This window comes from Rhinichthys klamathensis, unplaced genomic scaffold (genome assembly GCF_029890125.1).
Source record: "Rhinichthys klamathensis goyatoka isolate OS25496 unplaced genomic scaffold, OSU_Roscu_1.1 h1tg000281l_1, whole genome shotgun sequence".
Taxonomy (NCBI): domain Eukaryota; kingdom Metazoa; phylum Chordata; class Actinopteri; order Cypriniformes; family Leuciscidae; genus Rhinichthys; species Rhinichthys klamathensis.
Genome location: NW_026606800.1, coordinates 3,270,775 through 3,298,338, shown reverse-complemented (window position 1 = coordinate 3,298,338; position 27,564 = coordinate 3,270,775). Strand labels below are relative to the sequence as shown.

Sequence of the window (27,564 nt, the reverse complement as noted above, 5' to 3'; positions counted from 1 at the left end):
CCAGTGATAAAGACTTCAGACAGTGATAAAGACTTCAGACATGACTCAGACTCCAGTGATAAAGACTTCAGACTTGACTCAGACTCCAGTGATAAAGACTTTAGACATGACTCAGACTCCAGTGATAAAGACTTCAGACTTGACTCAGACTCCAGTGATAAAGACTTCAGACTTGACTCAGACTCCAGTGATAAAGACTTCAGACATGACTCAGACTCCAGTGATAAAGACTTCAGACATGACTCAGACTCCAGTGATAAAGACTTCAGACTTGACTCAGACTCCAGTGATAAAGACTTCAGACTTGACTCAGACTCCAGTGATAAAGACTTCAGACATGACTCAGACTCCAGTGATAAAGACTTCAGACTTGACTCAGACTCCAGTGATAAAGACTTCAGACATGACTCAGACTCCAGTGATAAAGACTTCAGACATGACTCAGACTCCAGTGATAAAGACTTCAGACTTGACTCAGACTCCACTGATAAAGACTTCAGACTTGACTCAGACTCCACTGATAAAGACTTCAGACTTGACTCAGAGTCAAGTCTGGAGTCTTTTGTCACGAGTCCGAGTCGAGTCTCGAGTCATTTCATGCCTTACAATTAAAAAAATTCTCAAACTCAAAAATCGTATTATTTGTATTATATAGACAAAATATATGATCTTTTCATTATCTGTTTTGTTTGTAATAAAGGTCCTAAGATTTAAGGGATAATGTAAATCCAGCTTGTTACTTTATAATCCATTACAATGTATAAAAAAATCGTCCTGGCAACAAGACAAGTAGGCTAGTTATTTTCAATACAATCGCTAAGTGGACTCAAGATGGTGCCAGTCATGGTTTGTTAATACAGTAGTTTGTTATACAGCTGCGTTATTATTGACGACAGTCATTATCTAAAAATATCAGGTGAGTCTTTGATTAGGGATGAGTACATTTCACCTCACGTCTCTAAGAGTGAAGGACGACCCCATGCATATTAAAGTCCCCCTGTAGTCAATCATTTTATCCCTTGAAACTCATCTTTGATCACCAAAATGACATATTTTAAAAAAGATATGAATGTAACTCTACACCCTTGCCTCATTTAGTATACGGGTTTCTATGAATATGCAAATTAGCCCCGCCTCCACTCAATCACACCAGCTCAGAGATCCACTCGTTGACTATCACACGTTGACCTGATTGGTTACAAGGTAGTTTGTGACAGAGTTGTTCACAACTCTCTGGAGTCCGAGTCAAGTCTGAAGTCTTTAAGCTGGAGTCAGACTTCAGTGATAAAGATTTCAGACTTGACTCAGACTCCAGTGATAAAGACTTCAGACTTGACTCAGACTCCAGTGATAAAGACTTCAGACATGACTCAGACTCCAGTGATAAAGACTTCAGACTTGACTCAGACTCCAGTGATAAAGACTTCAGACAGTGATAAAGACTTCAGACTTGACTCAGACTCCAGTGATAAAGACTTCAGACTTGACTCAGACTCCAGTGATAAAGACTTCAGACTTGACTCAGACTCCAGTGATAAAGACTTCAGACATGACTCAGACTCCAGTGATAAAGACTTCAGACATGACTCAGACTCCAGTGATAAAGACTTCAGACTTGACTCAGACTCCAGTGATAAAGACTTCAGACTTGACTCAGACTCCAGTGATAAAGACTTCAGACATGACTCAGACTCCAGTGATAAAGACTTCAGACATGACTCAGACTCCAGTGATAAAGACTTCAGACTTGACTCAGACTCCACTGATAAAGACTTCAGACTTGACTCAGACTCCACTGATAAAGACTTCAGACTTGACTCAGAGTCAAGTCTGGAGTCTTTTGTCACGAGTCCGAGTCGAGTCTCGAGTCATTTCATGCCTTACAAATAAAAAAATTCTCAAACTCAAAAATCCTATTATTTGTATTATATAGACAAAATATATGATCTTTTCATTATCTGTTTTGTTTGTCATAAAGGTCCTAAGATTTAAGGGATAATGTAAATCCAGCTTGTTACTTTATAATCCATTACAATGTATAAAAAAATCGTCCTGGCAACAAGACAAGTAGGCTAGTTATTTTCAATACAATCGCTAAGTGGACTCAAGATGGTGCCAGTCATGGTTTGTTAATACAGTAGTTTGTTATACAGCTGCGTTATTTTTGACGACAGTCATTATCTGAAAATATCAAACCTCGGAATGTTTACGTCAATAGAAAACTGTACGCATGCTGATTGCGATATGTTAAGATATGCGCTTTAAGTAATAAATGGATTAACATCCTCTCTCCTCTCTCTCATAAACATACATTAAGAGAGAGAAAAGCTGCATATACTTCGAAACAATTCAAATTAAAACATAGTTCTATAGGTTTAAAGGCTAGATTTTATTTGTTAATGTTTTAACAGGCTTGCAATCCAAAGGAGCCATGCAGAGACACCACAGACTAACCTTTGTGGATGTGATTTTTCGGAAAATGTGATGTTGTCGTTAAAGGTTCTTTAATTGTTTTCCCACATTCTTTGCATCTAGCCGATTTGACATGCTAATAAACCCAAATGAAAGAACATATGGCACGATTTCTCCCATCATGTTTCATTGGACTTTCATTATGACATTTTAGAGTTTACGCGCAATATACGGACATACGTAATCAAATTCTATGACAAAGGTCCGAAGTCCGAACTACCGGTTCCTTTTTGTTTTGTTTTGTTTAACTTGTTTCAGGACATGTGATATTTGTCATGTGAAGCATTCTTGTTGTATGCTGAATTCTGTAATTGGAATTATTTGTCAATAAAATTAATAAAAATATATTTTTTAAGTCCGAACTACCGCGACACGTAGGGAAATATATGTGACGCAGATATTATAAAACCATTCAAATAAAACACCAATTCTTTTTTATTATTATATCAGTAGTTAAGGATTAAAGACTTGAGTCGTTTTTAAAACTTGAGTCCGAGTCAAGTCTGAAATCATTTCAGGTCGAGTCCGAGTCAAGTCTGAAGTCTATTAAAATGTGACTCGAGTGCCCATCTCTGGTTTGTGGCGTCAGAAACACCAGCGATTTCAATCCGTGTTTTTGAGACCGTCTTTGGTTCACTGCAGTTTTAAGGAGAAAATACTCAGCAATGGTGTTGACTTCTGAACTTGCACATGGTTTGTCTTAAAGCATATTAAAACACCACATATACATATAAACAACATTAAAAACTTGATTTTCACCACAGGGTCTTTAAAAATAAAGGTTCTTTATTGGCATCTGGTTCCATGAAGAACCATTAATATTAATGGAGCCTTACCATTCCACTAAAGGTTCTTTATAGTGGAAAAATTTTCTTTAGATTATTTATTAAAATGGTTCTTTTAAGAACTGTTCTCTGAAAGGTTCTTTAGGGAACCAAAAAATGCTTTTTCTATGGCATTGCTGCAAAAAAAAAAAAAAATTATGGAACCTTTATTTTTAAGAGAGGAGACCATTGTAATCTTGAAACAACTAATATTACATTCTCATTTGGTTGTATGTGACAAGAGTCATTGGTGATGATGAAAGAGATTGAAATTCAATTATTTTCAACCAGAATGAAAGAAAAAAAGCACACCAGGTTCTCGACTAGAAAGTCAGGATTTGTCTGTCATTTTACTCACAGTTCTTTTGTTGTTGTCAGGCTCTTTTTGATGGTGTTTAGTCTTTTGTTGTTCAAAGAAGAAAAAAACACAGATTTTTAAAAAGAGAAATCAAGTGGATTAGAAAACCTGAACTCATCACAGCCATTTTATTCAAGGGGTGATGCTAATATTTCACTCTTTTGTTAATAAGTTAAAAGGGCATTTCATTATACATACAGTAGCAGCTGTTTTGAGATGATGTGATTGTTTAGTAACTCACAACATAATGCAAGACGGGGTGCCGATCTCATTACACTTTTAATTATGTAACACTGACATATCCAGGTCCTGAGATAAAAGCGGCAAATAAATTGCAGCGCCGTTTCCCAAGGGCGTATCATTTACCGAGAGGAGATCCTGCTTTATTGCTCTTCATGTGAAGCCTTAACAGTGTGTGACTGTATATGTAGAGAATGTTTTGGAAAAAGTTATATGGCAAAGAAATTGCAATATGGAAAATGAGCATGTCCTAAATAAAAATCAATAGTACGTAGCAGGAAGTGTGTTGTCTTTTGAAAATGGCTGCTGCTTTCACAGTGCTGTGTAAATTATATTTACTCATACTGAACATTTGTATCAGAGAAAAGAAATAAACTCTGGGCTGGATGAAAGTTTAATATAACAGAGGAATCAAAGCAAGTGATCCGTATGGCAATAAATCACAACCGTGACTGTGCACGTTTTCAGCGGCATTGCTTCCATTTTTCTTTAATAAAGAGCTCTAAGCCTTGAATCAAACCGACCAGCTCTGAGATGAACGACAATATTACAACCTTTGATTTAAAGGGGGAAAAATATTTGAAAATCGGATAAAAGACAGTATACTTTATCTTTTGAGGGAATGCATTACACTGCAAAATATATTTTCTCAAACAAGTCCTCCAAACAGTTTTAAACATCCTTTAAATAGAGTTTAAGACAAGAATATATATTGAATTAAGTTTATTTTTCTTCCCACTGGCAAGTGAGATTTATGTTTAAAAAAAGAAAAAATATGAATGGGTTATGAAAAATAACCGCAATTGAAGATATGTTCTCACTGAAAGAAGTCTTAATATCTTTATATAAATTGAATATACAGCACAGTATTAATACTTGAATTCATCAAGGATGCATTAAATTGATAAAAAGTGACTGTAAAGACCTTTATAATGTTACAGAATATTTCTATTTCAAATAAATGCTGTTGTTTTTGTACACATCAATTCTAATTGATTAATTAATGCATCAGAATTCTAAAAAAGAAAATTGCGGTATCACGGTTTCCCCAAAAAACATCATAGGCAACACTGATAATAATAAGAAATATTTCTTAAAGCACCAAATCAGCTTATTATAATTATTTGCAATATAACTGTTTTACTGTATTTTTGATCTTGTCTTGGTGAGCAACCTTAAAATTTGAAGCTGTAATGTAAATACATTTTTAAAAATGTAATTTATATTTAATAGTAAATGTGTCTTGTTTTATGGATGTTTAGATATGCAAATATAGAATTATAGATTAAGAAAAGTTTTGTTTGTTGTTTTTTTATAATGTAGTCATACAATAAACTATTATGAATCTGAATCTAGTCTGCAACAATGGTACAAATTCAAACTATGTTTTAGACTTCTTATCAGTGACAATCAAATGTATTTAATTTACAATATAATGTATTGTTGTCTTTACTAGTTTCATAATGAGACTCTTTCAGACAAAGACTCAGTCTAAAAGGTTTTAAAAAAAAAGGTGTTTTACTTCCAAACCTTCCTGTTGTGCTTTATTGTGCATAAAAGTTCTGTAATTCAGGCCTGCAGCTGCAGCGCTGTGGGGTTAGAGTGAGTTTCGAAGGATCATTGAGAGTGTCATGTGTGTATATGTGTGTGTTCTCAGAGCTCATGAGCAGGACCTGTGTAAGAAACATGAGCGGGAGATGGCCGAGCTGAACGCTCTCCACCACAGAGAAACACAGAACATGCTGTCGGACTTCAACAAGGCCCAGGAACTGCTGAAGGACAAGATCCAAGCCCTGCAGATCCTGTGAGTGGATGTTTGTATGTAATATACAGTATGTGTATTTTGGGGGATGGAAGTTCTGTAACTTCTGTTTTGACTGGTTGTTTGGTGACAGATTCTATGAAACAGCTAAAATGCTAACTAAAGGACACCAGACTATGATGTGGACTCAAAGAGAAGACGAGGACAGTGTTTCTGAAGAGATACTAGAAGGGAGAAAGACAAGATATCTCGAAATATATCTAGCGAGAACGGAGAGCAGAACAGATGACCCTGTCAAGACAGTTCAGATAAGACAAGCTAATGCCTTTAGCTACAAAACATGCTTTTTAAAACAAGTTTTATCTTGTGATCTGAGAGGGGTCACAGTGCATATGGAGAAACGGTCCGCACTCTTAAAAAATAAAGGTTCCAATGGACATTTTTGCAGCGATGTCATAGAAGAAAAATTTTTGGTTCCCCAAAGAACCATTCAGTGATCAGTTCTTAAAGGAGCTGTATGTAAGAAATTTATTTCAATTAATCATAAAATGGCCCTAATATGTCACTAGACATTAAGAAATCATGTACATTTCAAATACTTATATCACTGACAACAGTAGTCCGGCCAGGATATTGTCCTTTAAAAAGTGAAGTTGCAGCCCTCAACTGATGTTGATGTTGTCATGTTGTGTTTTGGTCTGATGCTCCTCCCTCCACCTATCTACCAATCACGAAGTCAGTAGTGTTGCGGCATCCGGGTTGTCAGCTCTGCTCTAGTTACCACAGCTGCAGCTCGTCAGGTTCCTGCTGGATCCTGCTACCTATCTGGCAACCTCGAGTCAGGGGGGAGGGGGAGGGGATACACCGCTCTACAGTAATTTGAAAGTGATTGCAGTACCAGTTTTGGCCACAATCTTACAAACAGCTCCTTTAAATGAACAGTATATAAGTTTCGTCACTAGAGGTCGCTTGTTCAAAATAATAACAAAGACGTAGTTTGATGACACTGTGAAGGAGCATGGAATCATGGGAGTTGTTGTCTTCACCTCCACAACCAATGGAAAGCAATCTGACTGGCAGAAATAATGTTCATTTATGAGCTAATTTTTAAAGTTTAATTAACGTTTCTGTGGTATGAAGCAGGCAGGGCAGAGAGCCTGGGATATTTTACGTTGCTCTTTTTATTATGCGTATGTTTATTTTACGATTATAGTTACGTTTAATGTCTGCCTCCTTCTTGTCTGAACTTGAAGGTTGTTACAGTTTCGTTTGATCACTTAAATTCACATTATTTTATTTCATTATAATGAAATAGCCGCAAGTGCTGAATTACTACCCATACTGGTCACTGTATTTGACGAATTAAAAATGTGGGGTAAAGCAGCAGTGTTTTACTTGGTCAAAACAATCATACTAACGTTACTCTGTGTGTTCGCTTCACTCGCTGGTAGTATCGCTCACTTGTTGCACACCGCAGTACGCTAGATCGATATCAGAATATCATAATAATAAAAGCTGTATGACTTGTGTTGCTAAATGGCATGCAGTTACTTTTAAAATATATTGAATGGTGGAGAAAATGCTGTATTACTGTTACTACAAATAAAGCTCTTTCTGATTTAGCTATGTTAGCCACTTGACAAAATAGCATAGTAAAAAACGTTACTCGCAGTAAATCTAGAAACCAAAAGATTCTAACAATAAGACTAACCCGATAAAGGTGTCCAAACAGTTGCTCACCTGTCTAATAAAATACATAATATTAAAGCATCTTTTGGTGTTTCCATGGTTTCTACGGAAGTAAAAGTGGAAATCGAGGGTGACGCGGATATGACCTCATTTACAGGTGACGCAATGACACAGGCTGTCACACTGGTTAAAATAGCTAATTTTTCATATTAGACACATTTAGGATAATGTAAGTACACAAGTCATCAAAATATACATTGTTCTCTTGGTTTTTGGATATTTTAATCAAAGAATCTTACATATTTGCCTTTAAAAGAACCATTTTTTTATTTGTGTGAAGAACATTTTAAAGAACTTCTAAAGAGCCCTTTGTGCAGTGGAAAGAATCCATAGATGTTAGTTCAGGCACCTGAATTGTCAATATCTGTGTATCATTTGATGAATTATTGCCACTTTGATTCCATTGTTTGCACTAAGAATGACAATGATATCGGATACAAAGTTTAAATGATAAAAACGATTTTATGAATTTGAGTCTCAAAGACAGCCGTATATGAACAGTAGGTGTATATGCGCGTGTGTGGTAGGGGTGTGCCAAAAAATCGATTCACAGAAGAATCTAGATTCTCATTTGCAACGATTCAGAATCGATCTGAAATGTCCAAGAATCGATTTAATAAATAAATAAAATCAGCTGGCTGTTCGCCTCCATTTTTGTAACTATAGCCTATACGGGACGTCCGGACGTCATGCACGCAGCCGGTTTTTGAACGTGAGCGGCAAATCAGAGGAAGCAAATATGGATGCTTTTATAGAGCTTCTGATGCTTCTAAATATGATGCTTCTACATTCATTCTGCCGTGGCGGGCCGCCACACCTAAAATAATCCCGCCACGGCTGCAGCTTCTCAGTGAGGTCCGATATTAATGTGCATATTGTGTTATTGTTAAGCTAAAGGCATAAAAAACATTGTAAAGCACCATAAAGTGTTCGCACTATATTCCAAGACTTCTAAAGTCATAATAGCATAATGTGAGGTAAAAATGAATATTTAAGTCGTTAGTTAAAGTTAATGGAAACTCATCTCTCCTCAGTCATTCTCCATTCGGCACTCACACAGCGCGTCGCGTTATAGCGTTTTCTAAATCATAATCCTTTCTCCCGGGTGTCTGTTAGATTAATAATAATAATAATAATAACTTCAATTTATATAGCGCCTTTCAAAGTACCCAAGGACGCTTAACAATCAACATGAGAAAGGGAAGGGTAGAATTAAGATAAGGGCAAAGGCCAGGGGAGCTAGAGTCCATAGGCCTCATTGAAAAGGTGTGTTTTGAGCTGGCATTTAAAGGTTAAAAGTGAGGAGGCAGAGCGGATCTCATGGGGAAGCTTGTTCCAAAGTGAAGGAGCACCAACACAGAAAGCTCTATCACCAAATGTCTTAAGCCTGGACTTAGGAACAGCAAGCAGGTCCTTGTCAGAGGAACGCAGGGACCGTGACTGAGTGTAGGGATGGAGAAGATCAGTAATGTACTGGGGTGCAAGTCCATGAAGGGACTTGTACGTCAGGAGGAGGATTTTATATTTGATGCGGGACTTAACTGGCAGCCAATGAAGCTTCATCAGGATGGGAGCAATGTGAAGACCAAGTTTTGTGTGTGTGAGCATCCTAGCCGCAGAGTTCTGCACATACTGTAGTCTGTCAGTGGCTTTGCTGGGTAGACCGAACAGGATGCCATTGCAATAGTCAAGTCGGGAGGTGATGAATGAGTGGATGAGGGCCTCAGCTACAGAGTTGGAGAGGCACTGTCGGAGTCTGGAGATGTTCTTGAGATGATAGAAAGCAATTTTAGTGACGTTTTTGATGTGTTGTTGGAAGGAGAGAGTGGAGTCCATGATGACGCCCAGGTTGCGTACTTGAGGAGATGCAGAGATTGAGCAGCCATCCACATCCAGTATGATGTCATCAACTTTTTTAAGAAGTGACAGCGGGGCAAACACCATGAGTTCTGTTTTGTCTTTGTTCAGTTTGAGAAGGTTACTGTCCAACCAGTGCTTTATGTCCTTCAGGCAGTTGATAAGTGGCACTGGTGGAAGAGAAGTAGAAGGCTTGGTACTGATGTAGAGCTGAGTGTCGTCAGCATAGCAGTGGAAGTGTAATCCATGCTTCCGGACAATCATCCCAAGTGGCAACATGTAAATATTAAATAGCAGTGGGCCAAGTACAGATCCTTGTGGCACGCCATGCAGGACTGGCGCCAATTTAGAGCAAGTCCCCTTGAAGGTGACATATTGTTGCCTGTCGGTGAGATAGGATTTAAACCAGGAATACACTGTATCAGTAAGGCCGATGAGTTCAGAGAGACGTGTGAGAAGAATGGAATGGGAGACTGTATCGAAGGCTGCAGAGAGGTCAAGAAGTATTAGAATGCTGACATGGCCAGAGTCAGCTGCCATGAGAAGGTCATTCGTGATTTTGATGAGGGCAGTTTCTGTGCTATGATGTGTCCTGAAACCAGATTGAAAAGGCTCGTAGAGGTTGTGCTGTAACATGTGATGGTTGAGTTGGGAAGATTACAGCACTGGAGAGCGCTATGAATTGTTCTTCATCCGCACTGTAACTGAAATTAAATGCTCAATAAACTGTTGCAAATAATACATTAAGCATAGATAGACAGATATAATCTCTTCGCTCTGTGCTTTGAACTTTTCAATCCGGAGCGCTGCGCGCTGTGACTTCGCGTTGCTTCAAGTGCATCATTCTGCACACGGGATGCGCATAATCGCTTTGCCGCTCTTATTCGAGCCTTTCATGTTATAATGTTATAATACTTAGGGGAGGTTTAAACACCTGGGGTAAGGGGGCGTGGCCAATGGCAATCACTCATGGGCCACGCCCCCTCCCCCTGGCGAAATGGGCCTGCCACCAGAGCTGGAAAAAATCCTAGAGGAAACACTGGTCTCCGTTTGTCATTCTGTATAGCAAAGCAGATGAGAGTAGATCATGATCAGAAACCCGATTAGAAATCATTATGGATAAAATCGAATCGTTTTAAATCGAAAATCTTTTTGAATCGAAAATCGATTTTGAATCGAATCGTGGCCTCAAGAATCGGAATCGAATTTAATCGTGAGATGGTAAAAGATTCCCACCCCTATGTGTGTGTATAAATATAGAAAGTTGTCAGGGTTGTAGGAGAACTCTTTGACTGTAGATATTGTTGTCAGAGTTGACCTAATTTAGGTGTACTTGAACAAGACAAGAACACCATCAAATCCAGCTATTAACAGCTAGCCTTGTGGTAAAAATAGTTCATCTGACTCCCTGAATGCGCTCAGTGTTATCAATTACGAATTATAATGAATAATTTCGATTCTGGAAATGTGTTTAATGACATGGAAAGGCCCTACACCATACAAAATACAAGGGAAACACATAGATTTGAATTCAACAAAGGCAACATTCCTCATGCAAAATATCTGAGGTTCATTTAAATCCTAGTGTTTTTTATTGATAATTCATGTTTGTGAGACAAAGGCTATACTGATCTTAAAGAAATAGTTCACCAAAAAGGAAGATTCTATCATTGATTATTTTTCCCTATTTGCTGCTATTTGAATGCAGACACATGCTGTCAAGCCGCGCCATAACACCATAAAAGTTGTCCAGATGAGCCGTATTCCAGATATTCTGAAATTATATGTGAGATTTCAACAGATTTAAGCCATTATTAAATGCCAAATGTCATTAGTTGGCATCTGTCTATTTGGTTTCTGATCCTGATGTACCAAGTTAGAATATGTTGAAGCACAAATTAGTAAATTTCTGATCTTCAGAATCAAAATTGTTCAAATCTGTATGATTCCCATTCCTAGTGGTATTGAATCCTCTTAGCGATTCTTTTGGTACTTAATAAATAAATAAAATATTAATAGAATAAATATTTGGGAAAACACAATTCAATTTCACAGCCAGATAATTTGAATAAGTCATTTTAAAATCTTTTTTTTTTTTTTTTGCTGGCTTGATTGACTAAAAAAAAACAATTCATTAGAGTCATTTATTCAGAAATGAGCATGTCCTAAATAAAAATCAGTAGTACATAGCAGGAAATGTGTTGTCTTTTGAAAATGGCTGCTGCTTTCACAGACTAAACATTTGTGTTAGAGCAAAGAAATAAACTCTGAGCTAGATGAAAGTTTAATATAACAGAGGAATCAAAAGAAGTGATCCATGATGTGCCAATAAATCACAACTCTGACCGCATACTTTTTCAGTGGCCTTGCTTCCATTTTTCTTATTCATTTTGTTCATAGAGATTTCAAGAAATTCTTTAATAAAGAGCTCTAAGCCTTGAATCAAACCGACCAGCTCTGAGATGAACTGCAATATTACAACCTTTGAGGGGGAAAAATATTTGAAAATCGGATAAAAGACAGTAACTTTATTTTTTTGAGGGAATTACTTGCATAGCAAAAGATATTTTTTCAAACTATTCCTCCAAACTGTTTTAAACATCTTTAAAAAAAAAACATTTAATTGGCAAATAGTTGAATATGATATAGTGAGATTTATGGTTAAAACCAGAAGAAAAATGTTTGAATGAAAAGTCTTACTAGACTGGTGGCTGAATATTTATATCTATCAGATGACTTTAGAAGACTTGGATATATTTTGCACAGATCATTTTGACTACTTTTATGCTATTTTAATGGTTTATTTTTGTCTCTCTCTCTCTCTCTCTCTCTCTCTCTCTCTCTCTCTCTCTCTCTCTCTCTCTCTCTCTCTCTCTCTCTCTCTCTCTCTCTCTCTCTCTCTCTCTCTCTCTCTCTCTCTTTTTGTCATTTTTGGAGCTTGACTGCTCTGTTCACTTGCATTGTGTACAAAAGATCTCCTTTTGGGTTCCTTAAAAGAAAATCACTCATACAGGTTTTCTAATGACATGACTAAGTGAAGGATTTCAAGGCGAACTATTCCTTTAAATGAGGTTTTGAACATTTGCCTGGTGCAAGTATTTTTAGTGTGAGAAGCAGTCAATCTGTGACTGAACAGAATGGGGTCTCGTGTGAAGCAGTCAGAACTTGTATCCCTCAGCGTTTCCTAAGCTTGCCATCTCCAGGTGTCCCTGAAGAGCAGATACACTGCCAGCTAATTAAACATAACCTATTGAAATGACAGTTCTGTCCTCTGTGCAATTAATTATTATGACAGCTGAGTTTCCCTAAACAGAGTCCTCCAACTAGTTTTAAATTTCAACCTATTTAAGCCTCATGAATATTTAGTGTGTGCAGTCATCCTCATGTGCGGCGCATGGGCTTTACTACTCTAACCGCTCGAGTGCAGGCTTTGCTGCTGTCATTTTAAATGGAAAAATAGGCTTGATGATAACTTTTTTTACTCAGAAAGGCCCATTCAGTGAACTGCTATTATGAGTCTGTATACAGTAAATATATAGTGTTAATTTGATAAAGTTTTAGTTATTTTGTTATGTATTGATAAGCAGATAGATACCCTAGTGAAAAAAAAAACCTATATCAATTTGTATTTATATCGCTTATTGAGACTTACTGATATAAACTTTATTTGGCATACTACTTTATTGCACAATGCACATTCCTTAATATTAACCCTAAAATGTGTTGTAATATCACTCAGGGTATTTATATTAAGTACATAAATATGTAAATGTATTTGCTGTATACTTAGCATAAAATAAATATTTCAATATATATATTTATTTTTCACTAGGGTAGATGGATAAACTGATGGACAGATGAATGGACGACCTGATGGATAGATGGATGGATGAACTGAGTGACAAATGAACTGATGGACAGATGAATGGATAGACTGATGGATGGATGATATACAGATAGATGGAAGGATGATATAAATGGATAGATAGGATGGATGGATGGATGGATGGATAGACTGATGGACTGATTTGTTAAGTTGTAAAGTCATCATTACAAGTAGTTGTAAAGTCCTCAGGGAAGGTTTCATATGAAATCAGCCGTATATCTTAACACCGTATACCTCTGGGAAGAGTCACATTGCTTGCTCATTGAAGATTCAGCAAACATTTTGAAACATCCAAAGATGCAGAAACACGGAGATATTGATTCTCAACGACACTTATAATCAAAGAATTCCTGATGAAAGAATGATTGAGCGACGGGTATTCAAAAGTTCTGATGATTTTAACTATCACACTAATCCAATGAGAAGTAGAGAAAATGAAGTGTAGATGCCCATATCATCATGAGGATCTGATCAATGGTGTTTAATTAATTCTGTGTTCAAAGCGCAACGCCATCAGCTTTGCTTTCTAACTGAGCTGAAAGTGTCAGAATAGTCCAATTTCACTCTCAGTAATGAGTCACAAGCTCAAACAGATGACAGACAGATTGTAAACAGACTGCAGAGAGGGTTGGTAGCTCAGTTCCTAAACGTGAGTTGTCTTGCTGCCAAGTGACCGATTTGAAGTGCTCTACATAGTTAGCAACTCCACAGCCACACAAATAGCACCCTGCCTGCTATTTCAGTTGCTAAGCTAAGCAACAGCTTAGCTTGTTGCTAAGCTAATGCTGCAATACTGTAATAAGCATAAAAACACATAAAACACACAAATAATTGTGTAAAATAGTCGATTATTTATATTTTTTATGAGTTGATATAATCTACATTTCTCTCGCTCCGTCCACCATCTTGAACTGGAGAAAATAAAGGTTAAATGCTAATAATATACTGCAACTATGCATTTAGACATTGTTAACCACTCATTTCAAGGTTGAAGAGAAATCCTCATCTTAAAGACATGTCTTTGCTCCTCAGGTTGGAGGGGACAGAAGACAAATTCCGGAACAGAGAAAGCAGGCCTGAAGATCTGCAGACAATAGCCGAACTGAAGGACATGGTGGCCGAGAGAGAATCTTTGGTCAAGAAACTGGTGGTAAGAGCACTTTAAGAAGTGTGACATGCTCATTCACAGTATCTCAGTATCTTATTGTGAAATTCCTCAGCTGTGAATCTTGTTACACAAGACGAGGTATCCCACGGGTGCATGGTCCTGCTACATCCTGCTGAGATTAGCAGAGTCTCACAAGACTAGAGGGATGGATCTATTACAGGATACAAACCTGCTGAAAAGACCAGCTTAATCCTGCTCTATACACAGGGACAACCGCATTCTCTAAATGCTTTCATGAAACAATGTTGTTAGACGTTTTACATCCTTGTTTCTTGTATCTTTCCGATTTAGACTGCAATAAAATCACACTAGCACCTGCTATAATTACAGCAGCTGTGCTGGTCTTTTCAACAGAGAATTTACCGTATACATTGAAATTAAAGACGTTTTAATTCACTGATGCATTATCACAAATAAAGTTGAATGCGCTTTAATTAATTAGCTGAACTGAACCAAAGCTGAAATGAAAATAACATGGATATGATTTGATATTGAATATATGACTTTTATAGTTATATTTTTCTTTGTTTTATGTGACAGAGTGGAAATGTGATATTTGATGAAAGTCAAGAAAGAAAAAAAACAGTATCAATGTCAAATGTGAGTTAAATGATGATGTCACGTCATTATGTAATTAATGTAATGAGAGTTTATAATTATTTTGAGGAACATAAGTGATAGGGAGAACATACACCATATTGTTCATATTTACATTTATGAATTTATATTTTATATTATAATGTTAAACGTGAAAACCAATTCACATTTTTTCATGGCAAGGTTTTGATGTTTAAACCATTTTTTAAAATTAAAATATCATTTCTATAACTGACTGTCATATAAAATGCATGCATTTTACCATTTGTATCATCACATGAACTAGTATTTTTAATAGAAGCTAATCATATTTTTTTATTAATGTATTTAAGCTTGCAAAACATTTGTTGTGTTAGTGCCCTTCATGTTCTGTAGACAAATGGTATTCCATGAAAATCGTGAGAGCATCTACTTTTCTTTACAGGATGACAAGAAGTTCTACCAGCTGGAGCTTGTAAACAGAGAGACCAACTTCAACAAAATCTTCAACACAAACCCCAATGTTGGTGTCATTAACCCTCTTGTCAAGGTAGGATTTCTTTTTCGTACTCTGCTATGCCCTTGTGTGTGGAGCTGGTAACTATTTAGCTTGAGTAAGACATAGTTGCTGTTCCAAAACCTAGTGATCTGATTAGGCTCCATTTTAGTTTGGATGTTGGCTGTTTGCATGGGACACACACTTTTGATAAAAAAAAAGCTTGTCAGAGCACAAAGAAATTAAACAAATTGCATGTTTATAGGTGCATACATTCTCTCTACATGGTTTCTAATGTATAGAGTGTAGACATTGAGGCAGCTCACTAAGTTTTGGAAATGACAGGAGTGTTGTAGGATCAATGCATTTCTCAGTGGGGCTTGATAGTTCTTCTTGAATGTCCTTTTTTTTTTTTACACTGTAACCTAGCCAGGCATGACACAGAAAGCGATAAATTACATGTGTACATTGCAAATCTGAGTTCCCAACTAGTGGTTAATTGCTTCCACAGTGAAATCTCATTGGTTCAAAGTATATTAAACATCAAAAAGACTTTGATTACTGTGAAAATGACTTAAGCAGAAGTGTTGTACCTGGTTAGGATGCAGTGTTACTGTGGTGCAAAGGCAATACAACTGACATGCCAGACTGGAGTTCATTGGAAACACTGTTCACCAAGAGCATGCTGGAGCTCTTATCAAGCGCACGCACACACACACACACACACACACACACACACACTTGTTTATTAAACGGTTTGTTCTCCCAAAAATTTATATTCTGACATGATTTACTCACCCTCATGTGATTCCAAACTGGTTGGTTTCTTACATGCAATTGCAATGAATGGGGACTGAAGCTTTCAAGCTTTAAAAAGGACTGAAAACACACATAGAAAGTATCATAAAAATAGTCCTTTCGGCATGTACGCTATATTTAAATACTTCTGAAGCCATATGATATCTATTTTATTCTTATTTTTGAATGAAATGTTCTTTTTACTTTGATTTAGTAGACTGGAATACTACCAGTACTACCCATGCTAAAATATTTGTGTGTTTATTTTAGTATTATTTATATACTGTTGTAATACTTATTAATATTTTGAATTAGTTTAAGTCTTAGTCATTTTGTTATGTAATTTTGTCATTTGTGTTCATTTAAAAAAAATATTTTTATTTACCTTAATTACAGTTGTAGAAATTTTAGTACTTAAATTAACACTTAACTTTTATGTATTTGATTAAGTAGCCAAGGCAACATTTCTTTTTTTCCATTTTTGTTTATATTTAAGTTTTACATCTAATATTTAGTTTATTTTATTTCAGCTTTATTTCAATTAACAAAAAAAATATTTGAATACTTTTAGATTTAGTTTCTGATATTTTCATTGAATCTGAATATTTTGTTTTTGAATCGTTCTGATTCATGACATTATTATCTGTCTGTTCGTCTGTTCTTCACTCAAATCTGTCGTATGAGTTCACACGAGTTCTATGGACTTCTTTTATGATTCTTTTATGGGCACATTTTGAAGCTTAAAAACTTGCTATTGCATAAAAAAGAGAGACCACTACATTATACAAGGGTTTGAAACAACATGAGGGTGAGGAAATGATGACTGAATTTTCATTTTTGAGTGAACCATCCCTTTATAACTTCATGTTTCTCCAGAGCTTAAGAGGAAATGATGTTTGTTCCATACATCACAGCAGTTCCTGACCCAGTCTAAACAATGTCATTCTGTTTCACCAGATATTTCACTGTTGCCCTCATCTGTGTTCTATAACTTCCAAGTGTCAGTGATTACATGTGCATATATGTGTGTGTGTGTGTTGACGTGTGAGTGTCAGTGTCTCTCGTTACTCCGCGTTCTCTTCCTGTTTAGACATCCAGTTCTTCTTTGCTTTCCAAGCCATTCTTTTTTTCAGTCTGAAAATTTTCAACAGCCTCTTCCTCTGACACATCTCTTTCGACTCATTTTGATTTGATTGGCTGAGAGCGACTGATGCTTCCTCTGCTGAGTGTTGCGAGCTTGACTTTCAGTGGGACGTTTGTTAGGAAGCAATCATTAGGAGATCAAGAGAACTTCTTAGAAATGGAGCATCAAGCTCTCCCAACTTCCTTTTTTGTTTGCTTTTCTTGTCGTCCTATGTAGCAAAAGCGAAAGAACGACAAGTCAGCCACCCGATTCAGCAGCTCGGCCAATCTTAGGGCCAATGTGGAGGCTACGGGGACAGGGAGCGGACAGCCCCAGCCCAACCGCCTCGAACCAATCCCCAACTCCCCCATTCACCAGCTGGAGCCTAACACGAGCAAACCCCTGCCCCCACCGACCCCTCTCACCGAACCCAAGAAATTGACGAGGTGAGGCGCACCTCATCCCGGCAGACGCCTCTCTCTCTGCACCACGGGCCAGCGGACAAACACATCAGCACACTGAAAATGTACCGCCCGGGCAGCTGTGGTATCCCTTTTATGTGCCACGCAAATGCACACGGAAACTTCTGATGGTTTGCTTTGTGTTTGCGTCTCCCAGGCTCCTCTCTGCCTAACAGAGAGCGTGAAATCCAGAATTACGGCTCCGATCTCCTTAATTAACTTGAATAATGAGTGCGCCGCCCTGGTCTCGGACTGGGGTCGTGTTAGAATTCCAGTTTGGATTGCTGCTTTTTGAGGGGAATACATTGAAGGATTTAAGTTGCCAAGCAAAAAACATTCACATTTATTATTATTATTTTATTTTTTTTATTGTACTTTTGTAGTCGGTACACTTGTTCGGAATGGAATACTACCATACTGTACACATTTCTTAAAATATACTGTATGCATGGAATACCCTACTATATTTTGCAGTATACAACAGAGTATGTTGGGTACTGTATCCCATAATGCAATGCTTTCTGTTTGGCCTTTCATTTCATCCAGTGATGAATGAACCTAAACATCTTTTTATACATTGTTTTCTTATTAATTTCATTATTGATCGGACTGCTAAAGGTTATGACATTTTACATAAAATCAATGTTATTTTAATATTATTAGTATACTTGTATAGTATTTATTCATATTTTGAATGGTCTTTTATTTTATTTTATTTTATTTTTAATTTATTTTTTGTTATGTGCTTTCGCCACATTATTATATATTTTCGCTTTAATTTATTTTTATTTTAGTTTTAGGAATTATAATACTGTAGCTTAAAGTTATTTATTTCAGTTATTTGCAAAAGCAGCAGTTCTACTTTTTTGATTTTTTAATTAAATTTTCTCGTTTAATATTTATATATTATAATAACACTGCACTAAAGTATGTGATTTATATATATATATATATATATTTTATATATATATATATATATATATATATATTTGTTATTCTTCATATTCATTTCTTAGATGCTTACTGCATGCCGCTTGCTGAATTAAACGTGCAGCCTAATGCAGTCATGCTAACAATATAGCATGCTACTTTTTGAAACATTCTCACTGCATATAGCATACTATATACTGTATAAAACAGGAGGCGATATGCAAGAAGCTAGTATTCCATTCCGAACGCAGCCAGTGCATTCACGTCAGCCAAATAAAAGGGATACTTGAGCTTTTTCCTAACATTGATGTACATGAATGCATAATGTTACTTTCTGAAGTCCCATACATGAGCTTTGGAAATGGCATTGGAATGCAAATGGGAGCATGTGTCCCCACTGTCGCAGTGCATGCTGGAAGTTGGTGTCTGTCTCTGTGTTGTGTTTTCTGTTTGTGATGGAAGTTATACTCATCTGTTATGTAACTGTCTTTTACTGTCCTTAAAGACCACATTACATGGGAGAGGGGAGAGGGGAGAGGGGGGGGGGGAGATATATACTCTTGCATCTGTGTGAACATGTAAATAACACTGTTTTGGGCTTTATATACTCATTCATTATAATATTCCTGCTCTTTATTTTTTCTACAATAAACCTATGGCTCTGCTTTTGCAGTTGGCATGTTGTAAGCGGTGGTTGTGTCATGCATGTTTTGCTGAGTCACTGTCTCATCTGAAGCACCATTGGGTGTTCTTCCTTGCATGCTGGTGTGAATGTAAATGAGGTGCAAGTGATGCAGCAAGGTAGACTTGTCCTGTTTTGTCATGTGACACTCATATGGCTCTCACAGTCTATCCGGTTCAGTTCATGTCATTGGTCCACTTAGCAACTGAACTAGAGTCATTTTTAAGATTCAAGTGGGGTCCAATTTTCATAATCAGAACTTTGTTGACTTTTTATGAGTATTATGATTTAGGGGCCATTCGCACTGAATGCTTGCACTTGAGCTTTGGTCTCAAGATCAATTTTTTAAAGTGCTATTTGTAATTTGACACTTGGGTTTTGTGGCTTTTAGTCGATATGTGTTCGCATTAAGGCCATTTATATGCTAATGTACTCCTAAAAGGTGACAAAAATCACTTTTAGTAGATATGCACATTTAAACTGTACCGTCTGGGAAAATAAAGAATTTTTTTAGATTTTTGTCCAGTTGAATGCTCTCTAGAATGATAATTGGGTTATTATTTAAAAATGGACCTTTTTATATATATATATATATATATATATATATATATATATATATAAATCCTATCCAAAGTCATGTTCTAATAGGAAATACATCAATGCCCATTTCAATGGGGGGTTTAAAAATGCAAAGAAATAAATAACTAGATGCATCACAGTGGTCAACACATGTTTACATAAACTAATGATTTAAAAGTGCTATATTTTTTATTTGATGTCAATATTTGTTTAATTTGAGGCCATTTATATGCTAAATCACTTTGTTGGCAAAATTATATTTTAGCAGATAGGCACATTATAAAATGAAAAGTCTGAGAAAATGAGGGAAAGACTGTTATTATTTTTTTACACATTTCCCAGTCAATTGCTCTCTAGAGTAAAAATGATTTTTTTAGGGATAATCGGTAACACTTTACAATAAGGGGCCGGTTTCACAAAGCTATTTTAGACCGGTCTATAGTGTTAGACAAGTCTAACATTAGCTCATAGACTAGTCTAATGCAAGTTAGACTGTTTCACAAAAATAAAGACTGACTTAATTTAGACCAAAAAAATTAGACACCCCCAGGCTAACTTAGGTCTAAGACTCTGTTACCTTGGCAACTAGCAGTAACAATCAGTTAAATTACAAACAGCCTAAAGAAAAGGGAAAATGGCTCATAATTTGTGGTTTGCTGACGACGTTATGGAGAGAGATATGAGAAGGGAAAGGGTTATTAGGGACCGCAGTAACCTACTGGAAATATTTTTTTTTTAATCTTTTCTGTACGTCTTTAACGCTCCGCTCAACGGTCGGATTAACGGTGTTAACTGTCTGTGGCGAGCAGGATGAGGCCGAGGGATGTGAGAGCGGCGCGAGGCTGGTGGCGTGATTGATAATGAGTGACACCTGCGAGACGCACCGGTCTCGTATCTCTCACGGAGGAGCGGAAGCATAAAGGAGGAGCGACAACTGTGAAGATACGAGACCGGTGCGTCTCGCAGGTTTCGCTGATTATCAATCACGCCACCGGCCTCGCGCCGCTCTCACGTTCCTCGGCCTCATCCTGCTCGCCACACTGTCGTAGCAATCTTTTTCCAAATTAAACATTTCTTCTTGTTACTACATTCTCCGCTAAATTTCCCAAGTAAAATGTCCTTGTAACTGTTATACTCCTCCAACAAACACATATTTTCCACTGGGGTAAACTGCACTGAGCGGTTGAATGCGCTTACTCGATCTGCCATGTTTTTTGTGGTGTCAATGCATTGCAGTGTAGTCCTACTTAAGATAGTCAGAGTCTTAAGTGCTTTGTGTAACGGTCTGATTTAGATGTTTATCTGAAGTCTGACTATCTAAGCCATAGTCAAAGTCTATCTTTGTGAAACCGGCCCAAGGTCTCATGCGTTAACATTAGTTAAAGGGATAGTTCACCCAAAAATGAAAATTCTGTCATTAATTACTCACCCTCATGTCGTTCCAAACCTGTAAGACTTTTGTTCATTTTCAGAACACAAATGAAGATATGTTTAATGAAATCCGAGAGCTTTCTCAGAGCTTTTCTCAGCCTGCTCAGTATTGGCTGATGCTGTTCACGTGAACACCACGAGGCATGCGTGTGATGCTGACACTGGAGCCGGCCGATACTGAGCCGTAAAAGCTCTCGGATTTCATCAAACATATCTTCATTTGTGTTCTGAAGATGAACAAAGGTCTTACAGGTTTGGAATGACATGAGGGTGAGTAATAAATGAGAGAATTTTCATTTTTGGGTGAACTAACCCTTTAATGTATTAACTTACATGAACTAATAATGGGCAAATCAATTTTTATTATTATTAGTTAATAAAAATAGTTCGTTGTTTCTTCATGTTCACTGTGCATTAACTAATGTTAACAAATAAAACTTTTGATTGTAATAATGTATGAGTAAATTGTGGAAGCTTGTTTACGCCACTGAATAAAAAAAATAAAAAAAAATATTGCGACTTTTTATCTCACAATTGCGAGTTCTGAAGTCAGAATTGTGAGAAATAAAGTCGCAATTGCGAGATATAAAGTCGCAATTGCGAGATATAAAGTCGCAATTCTGAGAAATAAAGTAGCAATTACGAGATATAAAGTCGCAATTATGAGAAATAAAGTCGCAATTGCGAGAAAAAAAGACAGAATTGCGACTTTTTATCTCACAATTCTGACTTTTTTTCTTACAATTGCGAGTTTACATCTCGAAATTCTGACATCTTTTCTCAGAATTGTGAGATATAAACTCGCAATTGCGAGTTATCAGGCCAATTCTAAGGGGGAAAAAAGACTAACCTTTTTCCCCTCAGAATAGTTTATATCTCACAATTCTGATTTTACAACACGCAAATTCGACTTTATATCATGCAATTCTGACTTTATATCTCGCAATTCTGACTTTATAACACACAATTGCGATTTTATGTCACGCAATTCTGACTTTATATCTCGCAATTCTGAGAAATCAAGTCAGAATTGTGAGATGTAAACTCGCAATTGTGAGAAAAAAAGTCAGAATTGTGAGATAAAAGTCGCAATTACCTTTTTTATTTTTTCATTCTGTGGTGGAAACAAGCTTCCATAGTAAATGTTACAATTAATATTAACTTATATCAATAAGTGCTGTAGAAGTATTGTTCATTTGTAATTCATGTTAACTAAAGTACTGTAGCTATTGTTAACTAATGAAACCTTATTGTAAAGTCTACTTCCTGTTTAATAGGAAATATGTCAACGGCAATTTCATTTGGGTTTTAAAAAAATGTCATTTTCAAGGCATGAAGGAAAAAAAGAAAAAAATGCTAGATGCATCACAATGGTCAAATACGTCTGTGTAGCAAAAAACCCCAAAATTGGTTAAAAAAAAATAGTGCAAGAATGCTGTGTGTCCAGCCATCAGAATGCATTATAATAATAATAATTTAAAATAACAATAATTTTGCATAGATGCCAATATGCATACCACCTTCTAAATGAGTCGAATGACTCTGCTTCAGCAGTGCTGCTTTGAAGGTGTTTAACTCTCATGATCGTGTGTCTCAGTGCAGGTAGAAGTTACATTAGTGCTGAACAGGCTGATGCAAATGCTCAATTGAGCGTTAAATTGAGTTTGCTGCAGATCAGGCTTAAGGGACCAAAGCACATTGATTTTATTGCAGATATGAAAGAATAGAGATTAGATTTCAAGCCAACAATTCCAAAGATTCAGAAGTTTGAATACACAAGAGCAGGTTGACTGAAGATATCAGCACTGATCGAAACTCTGAATTTATGTGTATGAAAATACTGTGGATTTTTTTTTTTTTTTTTTTTTTTAGTCTGGAGGCTGACTCAACTTTGCAAACTACTTTCACATTAGAGTAAAACATGCCGTATTTATCCGTCCATAGTCTCTGCATTAGATCACAGTCATGAAACATCAGATGCATCAATGTCTCAAAATGTCAAGCTTCAATCTGATTGGCTGACTTTTACAGATTTCCGGAAGTCAACTGGCACAGGTTTTGATCTTTTTGTCTACAATTCACTTCCTGAATTTTAATTGAGTTTGAACAGGATGCAAAATAATTCTAATTTGAATGTGAGGAGATTCAAATAAATGTTCAAAGAAAGTTCAAAGAAATCCATGTTACTGTAATTTCCAATAAAAAAAGTTTGGATGGATGGATGGATGAATGCACGGATGGATGGATGGATGGATGCACGGATGGATGGATGAATGCACGGAAGGATGGATGGATGGATGAATGCACGGATGGATGGATGAATGCACAGATGGATGAATGGATGGATGCATGAATGCACGGATGGATGGATGCATAAATGCACGGATGGATGGATGGATGCATGGATGGATGGATGAATGCACGGATGGATGGATGGATGGATGGATGAATGCATGGATGGATGAATGCACGGATGGATGAATGCACGGATGGATGGATGAATGCACGGATGGATGGATGGATGGATGAATGCACGGATGGATGGATGGATGAATGCACGGATGGATGGATGGATGGATGGATGGATGGATGGATGGATGCACGGATGGATAGATGGATGAATGCACGGATGGATGGATGGATGAATGCACGGTTGGATGGATGAATACACGGATGGATGGATGGATGGATGGATGAATGCATGGATGGATGGATGAATGTACGGATGCATGGATGGATGAATGCACGGATGGATGGATGAATGCACGGATGGATGAATGCACGGATGGATGAATGCACGGATGGATGGATGGATGGATGGATGGATGCATGGATGGATGGATGGATGCATGGATGGATGGATGGATGGATGGATGGATGGATGGATGAATGCACGGATGGATGCATGGATGGATGGATGGATGGATGGATGGATGAATGCACGGATGGATGGATGGATGGATGGATGGATGGATGGATGGATGGATGGATGGATGGATGGATGGATGCATGGATGGATGGACGGATGGATGAATGCACGGATGGATGGATGGATGGATGGATGGATGCATGGATGGATGGATGGATGGACGGATGGATGAATGCACGGATGGATGGATGGATGGATGGATGGATGGATGGATGGATGGATGGATGGATGGATGGATGGATGGATGCATGGATGGATGTATAGATGCATGGATGGATGGATGGATGGATGAATGCACGGATGGATGCATGCATGGATGGATGGATGGATGCATGCATGGATGGATGGATGGATGAATGCACGGATGGATGCATGGATGAATGGATGGATGAATGCACGGATGGATGGATGGATGGATGCACGGATGGATGGATGGATGAATGCACGGATGGATGGATGGATGAATGCACGGTTGGATGGATGAATGCACGGATGGATGGATGGATGGATGAATGCATGGATGGATGGATGAATGCACGGATGGATGAATGCACGGATAGATGAATGCACGGATGGATGGATGGATGGATGCATGGATGGATGGATGGATGCATGCATGGATGGATGGATGGATGCATGGATGGATGGATGGATGAATGCACGGATGGATGCATGGATGGATGGATGGATGGATGAATGCACGGATGGATGGATGCATGGATGGATGTATAGATGGATGCATGGATGCATGGATGGATGGATGGATGGATGGATGGATGGATGGATGGATGGATGGATGGATGGATGGATGGATGGATGGATGGATGGATGCATGCATGGATGGATGGATGAATGCACGGATGGATGCATGGATGGATGGATGGATGTATAGATGGATGCATGGATGGATGTATAGATGGATGCATGGATGGATGTATGGATGGATGGATGGATGCATGGATTGATACAGAAAGACAGACAATTCAGTTTGAAGAGCTCCAACCATCTCTCTTGCCTTCTTCTCTCTGTTTACACCTGGTATTAAGAAGCGTTTTGGTCGACCGGATCACAAGTGGATGACGCTAAATGCTGTGTAAACGGGGTCTAAATCATTTTGAGCTTGTCCACTTTCAAACACTTCCAGAGGTATTCAAAAAACACATTCGACCGGATTCCTTTCGTAGTGACCCAAGTTTGGTTTGAAGGCGAAAAACGTACCAAGCAGAATATTTTCTCGCCATTCCTGATTTCTAACGCACTCACAGCGTTCGGCGCGGTCTTGTGGCTGTCAGAGCAGAAACGAAAGATGATGCTCTCCATATGTTTTCTGTTTTCTGGAAGTGGACAAAAGAGACGAATTTAAATACCAGGTGTAAACAGGACCTCTGAATCTCCAAACTTCCAGACGTGAAACTCGAGTACTTTCTGAGTCAATGTTAGAAGCCCAGACATCAGTCAGTCAGCATTTCAAGCACACTGAAAGAAACCGTTCAGCTTAGAGGAACTCTTTCTTCTGACTAAACAATGTAATATTCTAGAGGTGTGTTTATGCTTTAAAAGAGCAGAGTTGTGAGGGAGAAATAAATAAAAAAGTCTCTATAAACGTTGACATGAGGGCTAAATTAATCAGGATTGAAAGCGGGTTCTGGTCCGGAAGGTGAAGTGTGACGCACACAGCAGACTTCACCTTGAGAGAAATTGATTTTTTTTTTTTTTTTGCAGAGAACTTGTTAAAGAAACGTTTTATCTACTAAAAAAAAAGAAGCATATATCATATATTTTTTGTATCAAAAATACAATTGTGAAATATTTGTACATTTTAAAATTACTTCTATTTTAATATATATTTAAATATAATTTATTCCTGTCATAGTTGAATTTTCATCATCATTACTCCAGTCTTTAGTCACATGATCCTTCTGAAATCATTCTAATAATTATGATGATTTCATGTTCAAGAAACATTTCTGATTATTATTAATGTTGGACAAAGTTGTGTTGCTTAATATTTTTGTGGAAATAGTGATACATGTTTTTATAGTATTCTTTCATGAATAAAAAAAATATTTTAAATAGACATGTTGTTACATTATTAATGTCTTTACTGTCACTTTTGATCAATTTAATGCTTAATTGCTGAATAAAAGTATTAATTTTTAATTTGTATTATTATTTTATCTGACGGGATAAACACTTTAACAAATAATAGATATGTTCTTTTTTTAGTAGTGATGCCATAATTTGTTACTAAATGATAACCATATTCATAACCATGGTATTTACATGATACATCATATAAATCCAGTACTTTTTTGCAAGTGCAATGGCCTATTGATATCACTCGGTTCCTGGGAAACACACACACACACACACACACACACACACACACACACACACAAACACGTATGTACATTAAAAACACATGAACACACAACAATCCAGTGGTTGCTATGCTATCAGTACTGAAACTCAGACTGCAGTTTACAGTGGTTTTGTGATTCTCTCCATGTCTCTGACTGTCTTTCTTTCTGTTTCTTTGTCTTTATCTCTGTCTCTCTCTGTTTTTGTCCTCAGCCCTCCTGAAGGAGAAGAATCACCCGTAACCTCTCCAGACCCCCAGAGACAAGAGTGGTTCGCTCAGTACTTCTCCTTCTGACTTTTGCAATTAAAGAGCATGTCGACCAAACCAAACAAAAAAGACAAAAAAGTAATACATTATTTAACGACTCATCCTTTCATTTGTTCTTTTTTTCTTCCCACTGTGAATGGATTTCTTGTTTTTACAGTGATGATAGGTATGTTTGACATTTCATTTACCGCAGTTTCTATAGATTGGTGCATACGCTGCTAATTACTATTTGTTAAAAGAGAGAAAAAAACAGTATTGTCTCCTCTGTATCTAATTTTAGAATGCCACCGTACTGACTTTGTTACAGCTGCATTATCAATTTTGGTAGGATTAAACTGTTTGTATGGATGTCTCAACACAGATATAATGATGTCTCACTAATTTTAAAATAAATGCATATTTTATATTTATATTACTGGTGTATGCGTAAGAATAAATAATTATTGTGACATTTAATAAAGTGTGTCTGTTATGTGAGTGAACTTTTACCATTCAAGGAACCAAAAGCAAAGAACATATGATTTAAAATGCCTGTATTTTCATATACATCAACACATATTGCCCTGAAAGAAGAAACAATAAACACTTTTATTGTCATTTGGCTTTTTCTTGAT

General features: G+C 37.1%; 1 protein-coding gene across 5 annotated transcripts in view; it reads left to right on the top strand.

The window, feature by feature from the left end:
* Positions 1-27,547, top strand: part of fam184ab (family with sequence similarity 184 member Ab) — a 163,979-nt gene extending 136,432 nt beyond the window's left edge. For 2 of the 5 annotated variants that reach the window (XM_056269123.1, XM_056269120.1), the window contains exons 15-20: positions 5,552-5,698; positions 14,181-14,298; positions 14,857-14,916; positions 15,338-15,442; positions 17,547-17,755; positions 26,896-27,547. In XM_056269123.1, coding sequence (XP_056125098.1) covers positions 5,552-5,698; positions 14,181-14,298; positions 14,857-14,916; positions 15,338-15,442; positions 17,547-17,755; positions 26,896-26,977 — 721 coding nt within the window. In that variant the 3' untranslated portion in view covers positions 26,978-27,547. The remainder of the gene's footprint in view (positions 1-5,551; positions 5,699-14,180; positions 14,299-14,856; positions 14,917-15,337; positions 15,443-17,546; positions 17,756-26,895) is intronic. The other 3 variants (XM_056269121.1, XM_056269122.1, XM_056269124.1) reach the window with 3 other exon arrangements.
* The last annotated feature ends 17 nt before the right edge of the window (positions 27,548-27,564 follow it).